At 41.2% G+C, this 11,900-nt stretch overlaps 1 protein-coding gene across 3 annotated transcripts; it reads right to left on the bottom strand.

Moving 5' to 3' along the window:
- Window positions 1–5,740, bottom strand: lrrc3ca (leucine rich repeat containing 3Ca). 3 transcript variants are annotated; one of them, XM_069691235.1, is made up of 2 exons: window positions 5,266–5,740; window positions 1–2,490 (listed from the first exon to the last, which is right to left on the bottom strand). In XM_069691235.1, the coding sequence occupies exon 2, from the start codon at window positions 2,406–2,408 to the stop codon at window positions 1,614–1,616; it is 795 nt and encodes a 264-aa protein (XP_069547336.1). In that variant the 5' UTR covers window positions 2,409–2,490; window positions 5,266–5,740; the 3' UTR covers window positions 1–1,613. The 3 variants fall into 3 exon arrangements, with proteins under 3 accessions (XP_069547336.1, XP_069547335.1, XP_069547337.1); XM_069691234.1 differs by having other exon boundaries at window positions 5,272–5,740; XM_069691236.1 differs by having other exon boundaries at window positions 1–2,346; window positions 5,272–5,740.
- Between the last annotated feature and the right edge of the window lie 6,160 nt (window positions 5,741–11,900).

Below are 11,900 nucleotides of genomic sequence, written 5' to 3'. Positions count from 1 at the left end.
ACTCAAATAAATTTCCCCTTTTTGTGGTCTTGGTTTGTATTGATGAGTTCCTCATAAGAGACACAAATGCATTTTCCTCTTTGCTGTGCTCAGGTGAAACAGGATATTCACATCCCTGGCAGCTTTTTTTTAAATGGACCAGCAGGTCATGGCCTCATAAATGTTATTTGAAAAACCCATGGGAGTGACGGCATCAGACAATATCGTCCTGGAGGCACTCTGGGCGGTTATTAAGGGCATGAGAGAAAAGGGAAACACAGCACAGAAACAGATAATCTGTTGTGATCATGAAGGATTCCTGTGTGTTCCCTTAATTACTCTGGGTGAAGATGTGCGAGAACCGAATGTTTGCTGAACGGCTTTGCCTGCCAGAATATAAAAATGTGTCCTTGTTTGGTTCCTAAGTCTTTCTCACCCTCATTTTCTACTTTATAACAGCGGAGGAGCAGTAATCTCAAATTCTTTACTTTGCAAATCAACCTTTCCTGACAATTAGATGATATTTCATACAGCGTTATTGGCTTGTAACATCATTAGCATACAGTATTATGTTTGCCAGAACAGCAGTATGTTTCTGGTACAAGCATTGAATGGCATACCTTCTTAAAGATTGATTGAAGATAATAGGAATCTATCAAATCTATCAAACCAATACGGACTTTTGGTTTGTTACCTCCTCACAAACCTACCACATCCTATGCATACAGTAACATAAACAGACTTCAACCTTCAATGGCAATGGGATGACACAGACAAACATATCAGGAGACTAAAAGAAAAAGTATGAGTCTCTTTATGTGCAATTACAACCATCTGTGTTGTATAAATCATGGGATCTCACTGATTCGGGGATGAGCTAGCAGGGGTTTCCTGTCAAATACTTTTTACAGACACAGGCAGCTTGGATGTTTGCTGTTCTCATCAGTATGGAGCTCTCGTATAGAAGATGCTATCAAAATCATTACAGAATAACTGATGAGTCCTTCATCGCACATCGATCTAATACATCAGCAGAGTGAGCTGCACATGCATTTGCTAAAGAGTGACTAAGATTTCAAATACCATATCTGTTCATTTCGGGTGAGACACTTGATTGAGGTCAGCAAGAAAAAAAACCAAAAACAACAAACGCATGGAAAACATCCTTTTACTTCTATTACCGGTGAATATTGTAAGGATTTTAATGGAAAACAGTTGTGCATGGAGTTTCTCATTCCAGCGGTGCCTCATCCCACTGTTCATATTGCTGTTAGATCTTGTCTCCTGAATTGTCTGTGTGTACGAGAGGTGCATCAAGGTGCATGCACCACTGGACAAATCCCATTTATATCCCATATTTGGAGTTCACCAAAAAACATGCCACTGCTTTTGCTCCTTTAGCGCACAGACTCAGCCAACAAAATCTCCTAATGGGTTACTGAAAGATGAATTATTCATCTGGGCTAGGTTGCGTCTGCCTGGTATTTTTGCGCAGGCACATGTTTTATTGCCCAACTTGGCTCCGTGACAGCAGCTGGGCAAAACTGAGACTGAAGTTGACCGTGTAGAGGTTGTACCTCAATCCTCTTTATTGTGAGACGGCATTTCAGATCCCATGTGTAGCTCCATCAGCCCTATACCACAGTACTAATGGTGGAAGACTCCTCTGACTTGCCCTGTCCATTGGGCAATGACTTGAGGTACTCCAGGTGTCTGCGGGCGTCCTCCTGATTAGCCCTGACGTAGTACACCAGGTAGGAGATGACCATCGTGAACCAGCCGAACATGACGACCAGCATGGCCACATCTGTAGTCCTCTTCATCACCACACATAGGTCTTTGTCTGGTGCCAAGAGAAAGGCAAGTCCTTGAACTCCTATTTCCTCAGGATCTGAAGTCTGGCACACAATGCCTGTCAGTGACGCAGGCTCGAGGTCCACACGGGGCATCGCCATCTGCAAGTTGCAGTCACAATGCCATGGATTGTTTGTTAGGTTGGCGCGAGCTCGCAGGCCCTCAAAGGCCTCAGGGTTAAAGTTTACTAACTTATTCGAAGACAGGTCTAGAAACTGCAGTGAGGAGCCGATGCCTCTGAATGCCCCTGGATCTAGCTGGCCTAATTCATTGTGCGATAGGTCCAGTTCAACCAGGTTGGTCAAACCTGCAAAAGCATTTTTTGGGACTGTGGTGAACAGGTTGAAGTCCAGGTAGACCCGTTGTGTGTCATTAGGGATGTCCTGCGGGATCTCTGTGAGCTGCAGGTTGCTGCAGCGCACCGTCTTGCCACTACTCTCGCTCTCAGAGCAGTAGCAGTTCTTGGAGCAACTGGTGGCCGCGTGGTGGAAGCAGAAGGTCATTAGCACCAAACTGTGGAAGAGCAAACACATGACCACTGAGTGGCGTAGTAGCCAGTCTGCAAGTAGGGACATTGTGGGATATGGGCATGCTCCAGGGAGGACCACCTGGGCTGAGGGCTAAAGTCCACATCAACCTCCCCAGTAGCTGTTGAACCTGTGGAATAAAAACAACAGAAAGTCACATAGGCAGTGGGAAGACTATGTTTAGAAGAAATAAAAGAGCAGATTGTGAGGTGAAATACTTTCCTTTCCTGCAAAACGGGTGATTAACAACGATCTTCAGAGGCAGCAGTGTTATTTATGGGGGGTACAGTAGCTTGTCTAATTGCAGCGTGGAGACAGCGGGAATGCTACACGCTCATTTCAGCATGATGGTAGCCAGAAACAACTCAACTTTGTTGTGTTTCCAGGAAAGTCCAAGGATCAAACATCCCCCTCATCCCAGCACAATAAACAAGCTAAGAAAATACTTTGGTGTCACTGTGCCTCTTTTATAATTGACATCCCTGCAGTGCGGGGCTATTTCAGTACACCGAGACGGGCATTAACATAGTGATGTGACACCACGAGGAACAAAATGTTCTGAACAAAACATGGGCTAAATACAACTACATTTCTAATAGACTTGACATATTCTCAGTTCTTTGATTATTATGATTTCCCAGCTTGATATCTATTAATCTATGCACACACTAGTCATTAAGGCCATTTAGTCCAAAGTGACACAGAGGTAAAAGCTCATCTGTCTGTCCTGTAAATCACACATTACATTTTGTACATTAGTCATTGAAAATAGCAGTTCCACCCATCCCAACACACTTCATTAATAGCTGATCAGGGCTACCTCCTATCGTGTTACTAATCCTCCTAAGAAAAAATTCCTTAAGTTGCTGTAGCATCAGCGTTGGCCACCCAATCCTTCTTTTGAGGTACAGGAAATGCTATAAACAGCACCAAGGCCCAAAAAAACCAGATGGTTTTATGGCCTGTCTTGGGCGAGACAAAAAGAAAGAAGGATTTCAACCAGACTTCGTAATTCCTCCAAAATGGCCGGAGACTGGGCAAGATGCACTTACCAAGATTAACAAATGAAATTGATCTCTAAGTACTTCAAAGTATCGCATGGCGTTGGGGAGTTAAGGACAGCATGTGGTGGCACTGGCGGCGTGTATGTGTGTGTTAGGGGGACAGATGATTTGTCAATAAGACACAGCTAATAACACTGTACGCTGGTGTGAGAGATGCCTGCCAGGCATAGATGGAGTCTAATGCAAAGCGCAGATGACGCCAGTGCTATTAAACTTTGACTGCTGTAGTTTGTCTCCCTCAGACATAAGCTATTTACCCGTACATCTTCATCAAGGCCGGGCTAAACAACTTTCAAAGGATTTCCCCCTGCACTCAGTGTCAGCAGGGTGTATGAGAGAGTAAAACACCATGACAGAAGCCCCTAAGGAAATAAAAAGTCTTGCATTATGCTCCTGTAAAGGCTGTACTTTTCCCGTCACATCGCATGAAAGCCTGGTATTATGCTGAGGGATAATGGGGAAGCAGAAGCAAGAGGGGTGGTGGTGGAGGAGGAGAAAGCAGGTGGCCAAAGAAGGGAAATTGGACACATGAGCGCAGGTTTGTGAGAGAAAGAATGATATCAAGAGGATTTAAGGAGAGGGGTGGCATTACAGCCACAACACAGAGAACATTGCATAACACTAATGAGATATTGAGGAAAAGGGCAAATGTTAGGAAGTCACAGAGGCAGCTGACAAAGAGCTGGCAGCAAAGAAATAAGAGGCAAGTGTCGCCTTTGGATGAGATAAACACATGAGAACTGTATAAACCTGATGCAAGAAGTCTGTTGACCTCTAAATCATGGCTTTGTCAGCGTTCCTTTGACTTCTTTCATGATAAATGATCCAGTGTTTAATTTACACAATAAAATATTGCACTCTTATGATCACAGGTCATTCTGTCACTTCATAAATTCACTGCTGGCACCAAGAGGAGCAGTAATTTAGACTGAAACCCAAACATCAGGGGCATTTAAATGCAATATAAAATTATGATGTTAATGTCTTTTGTGATTCAGTGTTTTTCATGTATGAATCAGAACACTTAATGGCTTCCTTTCATAGCTGCATGAGTATTAAATAAACTGCTGGTCTCTAGTTCTCAATAGAGGATCACACAAAGGGAGACAGGAAAATAGAGCATCCTTGACATATTTAACTTGAAACTGTGGCTTTTAATGCAGCTGTAATAATTACCTCCATCCACTCTGGGACCCTCACCCAATGTCAATCTGGATTACTAGTATGCTCTTTTTGTTCCTCAGAGCAAAACTCTGTGCTCTGCAGATTTCCATTGTACCCTTTTTGACTTTACTCAAAGAGCACTATTATTGCAGAGCACTCAGCTCTTTTGATACTGTAATGGCTTTTACTGTATGAACTGTTTGATTAGAAACTCTTCACTGTAGTCATCATTCGAAATATCTCCTCTAGACTGAATTTAATATTCACATCCTCAACATCTAGAGTTTAATACTGATCCAGTTACTTTCAAACTTTAATTTATATTTATCACAACATGTAATGATGGCATTTAAGATGCAAACGTAAACCATTAATTCTAGGCTAAATATCAGTTACAATGTTGAAACTAAAATTTTACTCATTTACACCTATCTGTTTGACAATGAATTCAAAGAAGAGATTAAGACTATGCCTCATGGGAACTGATATCTTGTTAAATGTGTCTTTCATTTTGTTACAGTGGGTACCATAAAGCGCTTATTTGCAGAATCAGTCACATTTTAAAAGCTCTGAAACTGGCAAACAGCAATCCGTTACTCCTTTATGGATTAAAATGTACAGACGCCGAGAAAATCCCAAAGAAAACATATGCGTTTTGATCAATATCACACACGTACACTCACGTCTTTGCCGCTTTTCCTCCCTCTTCCATGATGTGTCCCTGAATAAGTGCCCAAAAAATTATAGTCCAGCAGATCAGCGTGCTCCCCAATAAGCCGTTCGGTCAATATTTTGGATCGCTTCCATCGAGTCCTCTAGCAGCCCGTTAAACTTGTGCCGAGAGCCGCTCTGGCAACCACGACGCGCCACTGGAAACGCTCCTGCACTTCAGGGCTCGCTCAGTGTACCCTTTTAGTTTCCACGCAACCAGAAAACCATAAAGGCAAAATTGCCCGAACCAGCACGGCAAGGACGCGGCGCGAGGGCAACACTGTCATTGATGGCGATGTCTCGCTGACTGTCATCCATATGTATGACAAAAAAAATAACATTAATGCACAGTTTAAAAATGACAGGCGCGTTGCGCGCAGCGCATTTACACACAGATGGAAGGCAGTGGCTGGATATATGCGGTTGCTGCTGGAAAGAGATAAGTGCTGGATATATTCATGCAAATATGTAGTGGCATGACACTCATTCATATGCATCTGTTGATTGCTGTTAGTGAAGTGGATTTGATGTGCATGCAGCAGGTGCCAGTGAAGTAAAGGACCCCTCCCACTCTATCACACCAAAATGAGCTCATGCACAGTGAAACGCTCGTTCATGGAGCAGTTGGGCTGGCAGCCTATACTAATCATGTTTGATCTGAAGCTTGTTTTTTCAAACATGCAGCCTGCCTGCCAGGGATGTGGATCTTAGGACGTCTCCAGCCCCTTTTCCTGCCTGCTGCCAGCCGATAAGGAAGCCCAATCAAATCCACTATGGAAACAGACGTACATGAGCACTAACCCGGGAGAGTCTGCCAAGCAGCCAGTCATAAGGTATTAATGGAATTACAATCAATAATGTGGGATACTCCACCCAAACACTCTACCTTGTACTCCGCAATATGATAAACTGCCTTCTTTCTTTCTTTCTTTCTTTCTTTCTTTCTTTCTTTCTTTCTTTCTTTCTTTCTTTCTTTCTTTCTTTCTTTCAGTCAGATTGTCTTTTGTGATCAATTAAAGTGAAATATTACTGATGTCTAACATTATTCTTCATATTCTGGTGTAATGCAGTATCACACCGTTCTGTCTCAGTTTAGAATATAAAAGCTCAATGCAGTTTAAATAAGCTGTTTTTGGGTGTGGATGACAGGAAATAAAACAGAAACATTAAGCATTATTGCACATGAAATATAGGATTTTAGTGCATCTGTCATGACATTTCAGTGCTCTTTGGTAGTATCAGTCAGAGATACAATTTACTGTTTTCAAATATATCCTTCTCACATTCCTGTTCCAATGCCTGTCTTAGCATAGGCCAGTTTATTCATCGGCTGATCAAAGATTGAACCACAACCCCAGTATTTTCAGGATACATAATTGTGTATTGATTTAGGTTAAAAAATATATAATCTTTTAATATTTTCCTGCTGGTGTTGACTCATTTATAATAATTAAAAAAAAAACACTTTAACACATTTGGGTGTCTCAGTCCTCATGAGAAACCCATAAAACATTATGTTAGTTACTGCTGCTCCTTTCACAGCCCCGAGGTTATGAAGCTGCTCTTGTCAATTAGAAGAAGATCAGATAGGTGGGAAAGCATATGACAGAGAAACAGCAGAAAATGGGATTACTTTCCTCATCGACAGAGGAGAGTGCACTGGCAATCCGTCTTCCCCGGCTTTATCAGATTACTTCAAATGCTCCACAGTGGTTGGCAGCTCGATGGGCGCTGTACGCACCAAAAACCGAGCATTAGTCCTGATAGACTACACTTTCAAGTGGATCAAAGTATTTTTTTTCTTTTTTTTATCCGTACTTTTTTTTTCCCCTCTCTAGTCTGTCAAGTCCATGGAAGCAGGCTCAAGCATCCTCTGTGTTACTCTTATACCCGCACAGGGGGCGTACCTGCAAGCTAGCATTAATCCATGACACCAATGTGTAGAAAGAGAATTTAGGTGAGAAAATTTGAGCACCAAAGTTTCCACAACGTCACCTCAAGAGGGTGGGAATGTGTCTTTTTTTTCACCTGTGTGCTCTGGAATGGAGTGGAACAAAAGGATTCATATTAATAAGATGTCTCCCTTTCTTTCTCATTTTCTATCCGACTTTCTCTTGCCTGCTCACACAAACTCACATCCATTTAAACGTATATTCTTCAGCACACACGCACACACTCTGGAGTCTCTGGCTCCCAGCTTTTTGAGTGAGATCAAAGTCCTGCCTTGTCTTTGTGAATACAACATTACCCTGCTTTATTTATTTATTTCCTTGCCAGTCTTGAACCTTTTAATCAAAAAACTGTGAGAAAGGTGTATTAAAAGGATTTGCCCGCTACTGCCAGCAACAGGCGGGTCACCTCACCTCATCTTCCCCTGTGAGAAGAATCATCTTTGAAGTCTGATATCACTGACATTAAGGAAACAATGGAGTGCCAGTTTGAAAGTGTTGTAGATATTCATTTGAGCCTTGTTGAATTCCCCTCTGACAGGGTTATGGATGGCTGAGCCTCGTCAAAAGCGACCAGCCATATGCCTTCGAGCACACAGTAAATTTATGCTCCACTGTCACGTTTTAAGTGGTTGGTGGTTCATAACACTTTCAAGGTGTTTCCACAAAAAAAAAAGAAGCTAAGTAAATTTTAACATGTTTTCGGGCAGTGGTTTCCAAACCTGCATGTCGTGAACCTTGAGGGGAATATAAGTGGGAGAAGGATGATTTCTAGGGTAATACTGATCAAACTTCTCCAATCTTTTCTTCTTTACACTGTATGTTCCAGTTCTTCAGGGTTTTAGTAAGACTTGAAGCTGCTCTTCAGCATGCCAACATAATCATAATGACAAAGCTAACATTCTTAGGATAAATAATATTTTCACGATTTTGGTTTTGACATTCTTCAATTAGCATTATACTACCACGACAGTATAACTGAGGTAGATGATTATGATGTCCTGGTATAACACCAAAGCATGTGATACACCCATAAATCCACTAGAAGACACCTAGTCAGTGTCACATTTTTTCTTCATCAAAGCCTGAAAAGTAGGTTGCCTTATAGGTTTAGGCACCAGAAATCAATAGGTTTAGGAAAAGCTCCTGATTTGGGTCAAATGTGACATGATCGCAATTTGGTTTGATTTAAGCACAAATACTAGAGATCGTGGTTTGAGTTAAAATAAGTCATTTTACAGAAATAACATGACATACTACACGTAAGTTGATTAACGTAAGTTAAATACGTTACATTATGTAACTTACATACATTACTTGAAAGAGATCTACGCTAACTTTGGATTTTTCACAGACTCGAAAACCGGTCTGCTGGCTGTAAATCCTCTCGACCTTCTAACTGTGGATATTATCACTCTTTTTATCATTCTTTGTCACATGACCTCCCTCTGGTCAAATGACTTGGTTGGTCATACATGCATGTACTTTTCATACCTAGGTGAGTCAAAACGTGACCCTGACATGGTATCCTCTAGTGGACTAATGAGTGTATTACATGCTTTGGCGTGATGCCAGGCCGGGTATTGTGATTCAGTGGGAAAAGAGAGAACATTGGTTTGCACTGCTTACAACTTAAAGACAAACAGTCTTCTTGTAGCTTATACGGTATCACAGGCAGAAAAGGTTGGAAATCAATTGGCGTCACAGATTGCAATTGACGGCATCCTAAATGTTAAGTTTTTATAGTTGCCTGCAGTTGCCTGCCAAAACAGGATAGAAGTGGTTGAAGCTGTTTTCCACTGCCCTTTTAAAGTAATTAATAACTCCTGGTCCTTCATTGTGTCTCCCAGACATATTCACAATGACAGCCAGGGAGCAGTGTTCACCTTAAAGGTCATGTTGCGGACCTCTGAGGACACAGCAGGAAATGTGATGTTCATAACATAACTGACGAAAGAGTGAAAAAATACTCTCTTTAAATGCTGTAGGTGTTTACCTCTCTAAATTTGTCTTCAGAGCTTATGGTATGTAAAAATTGTTTTAAAGAATGTGTTCGTATTCATGCCTCTCATTTAATCTGTCATACAGCTGGAAATTAACTCAGCTACATATTCAAATTTTATTTTAACTTTTTTCATTCTCATCTTATGGTTGGGTGTTTTCACTATGTTGCAGTACTTGCTGTCGATACAAGGCCCACAGGAAGAAATGGGACTAGTCTTTGCCAGGAAATAATCAGAAACACTGAGATGAAGTCAAGCGAATTCACTTTAGCAAACTCCAGGGAAGAAGACACATCGCCAAGTCAAACAGTGACTCAGAACATTTTGTAAGATATATGGGTGGTGAAGTGGAAAATTTGACAGATGAAAAGGGGGCAGAGGTGGTAGGAAGGTTACAGTCTCATGTATGTGTGGTAAATATGAAGCAAAAGCTACCAATAAGTCTAGCTTAGCATAACGACTAGAAACAAGTGGAAACAGCTCGCTCAGCTTTGTCCATAGATAAACAAATCTGCCAAAACTGAAGTGTAATTTGGGCAGGTTGTGGTCTGTCTTCTTGCTTCTAGTCTTTATGTTAACTCAACCTCTTTTCGTGCTCAAGCTTCATACGTGGAAGAGGAGAGGAAGTATTAATCTTCAAAGGAGGGATTAAGAGTATTTTTCAAAACTATTCCTTTAAGATCCAAGAGTGGCAATCAAGTCTGATTCTCAAGTTATAAAAAGTCCCAAATTGACTTATCCTAAATGGCTGGTTAGCTTTACAACATGAAACCCATATTTTAAAATGTATCCACGTCTCAGAGTTTTTCTCAGACAGCTCTGAAGGTGGTCTACACTGAAAGGAAAGCCAAAATGAAGGAAAAGAGACTGCCCGTTGAAAATCCTTCCTATCACTGTCAGCAGCTATAACGTACACTACCCAGGCTCTCTCCCAAACAGGCTCTGACATACTTGTCAAGTGCTCAGTTGGTGCAGTTGTTTACCTGTCATACTAATATCTGCAAAGCAGCACTATCTTTGGATAACATGCAGCATCAAGTCGCACCAAACAGCTCTCTCAGACAGCTATCAACAGATCTGTGACACATCAAGTTTCTTTCTACCCCACTTACCCAACAGTCAAGCTTCATCAAGCCCCAGAAAACACAGCGCCATCAATAAATAAACAGGAAAGCAGGTGGTACTGAGAGCACGTCCATCTATTTTACAGGGTGGACTATTTTTGGATGCTAAGTATTTTGCATTCCCTGGTTCAAACTGCCCACTAGTACTGGATAAGTGGAAGTCTGTGTGTGTGTGAGTGTGTCACAGAGTTCAAATAGTAGTTTCAGGCAAAAAAAAAAACAACAACAAAAATGCAGCTGTATTATCATCAGTCAAATAAACATTTTAAAACTTACTAATTCTGGAAAATAGAAACTGAGGGAACAACTTCTGCAGAAATTTGCTCAATGGATTAATTTGTTAGATTGTATCGTTTGACCATTAAAAGAGCACAATTTGTATTGTTGCAGAGGGTTGTGTGTTGCACTATTTTATTTACCAATGTTGTCATTGGGAGATAGCCAGGTAACCAACACAAAAACCTTTGTAAAACCACAAATTGTTGATTTAACTGAGATTCACAGTGTTAATCTGCAAGCTTTAGAGGTTCTGGAATGCTGATTCTGCATCCTTTGTATCCAAGCTGGCTCTTAGGTTAAGCTAAATTGTCATCTCGGCATATATTTAACAGACATGAGAGTGGTATTGATACTCAAACTGTCAGTAATGTGTATATGTGTGTAATATGATAATCTGAAAATACTCACTTGCTCTAATCGTAGATTGTGTTTATTTTGTTGAAGTGGTGGAATCTGCATCAAGCCTAAATTCTTCTTTATTTGACTAAGAAAAGAACATTTTGAGCCGCCATTGTCTCTTTTCCAGGTACAGAGAATCAGAAACGTCCACCGGATGAGGGCTGCTGGTACATTCTTTTATATTTCTTCAAAGGAGATAAATCTTTCTTTGTGGCTGAAGATGCTGAGTGCAAAATGAAAGAGCAATGTGTTCTAGCACCTTCATTCATGTGTGCAGTTGTGGGTGTATTTGTGTACATACACTCGACTGCATCTGGTGGACTATAGCAGCTCCACTCAAGCTCCCCCGTCCTATTATTATCGTGTAGAGGTCAGATGAGTGGGCAACATGGCAGAGGAAGACAGATAAGAATGGTAGATCAGTTAGATAAATCAGAGGTTACTGCATTTCCATTGAGTGATTGGCACTGGACCAGGTATATAAAGAACCAAATCCTACGTTTTGTACTGTAACGCTTTCTTAAATATTGCACTTTTATGTCATCTGAAAACAGCAGAGCAAACAAGAAAAGCTCTGTGATACATAGCTAAAATAAAAACATCACATTAGGGGTGTCGTGACACTACAACAACACACTTCTGGGGAGATAAACCCATTAACCACAGAATAGATTTTAGGCAGCTATCATGTACAGTGTGTATGTGTGTGTGACAGAGACCGGAGGTAATGAGGGAGAGAGAGACAGGGGGGTGGGAGGAAGAGGATATTGATAAATGAAGCAAGGTAAGAAAGGGACATTGCACAACCAGCGAACACTTTCTTGTGAGTCAATTTTTGTGAATTTGT

The sequence above is a fragment of the Brachyistius frenatus genome, unplaced genomic scaffold (genome assembly GCF_029030835.1).
Source record: "Brachyistius frenatus isolate BFR_SWC_R1_liver_20210118 unplaced genomic scaffold, ASM2903083v1 Contig_11, whole genome shotgun sequence".
Lineage (NCBI taxonomy): Eukaryota > Metazoa > Chordata > Actinopteri > Embiotocidae > Brachyistius > Brachyistius frenatus.
This window is presented reverse-complemented; position numbering and strand designations above follow the sequence as displayed.

Coding starts and splice junctions, on each gene's coding strand:
- lrrc3ca (XM_069691235.1), bottom strand. CDS start 2,408: ATGTCCCTACTTGCAGACTGGCTACTACGCCACTCAGTGGTCATGTGT.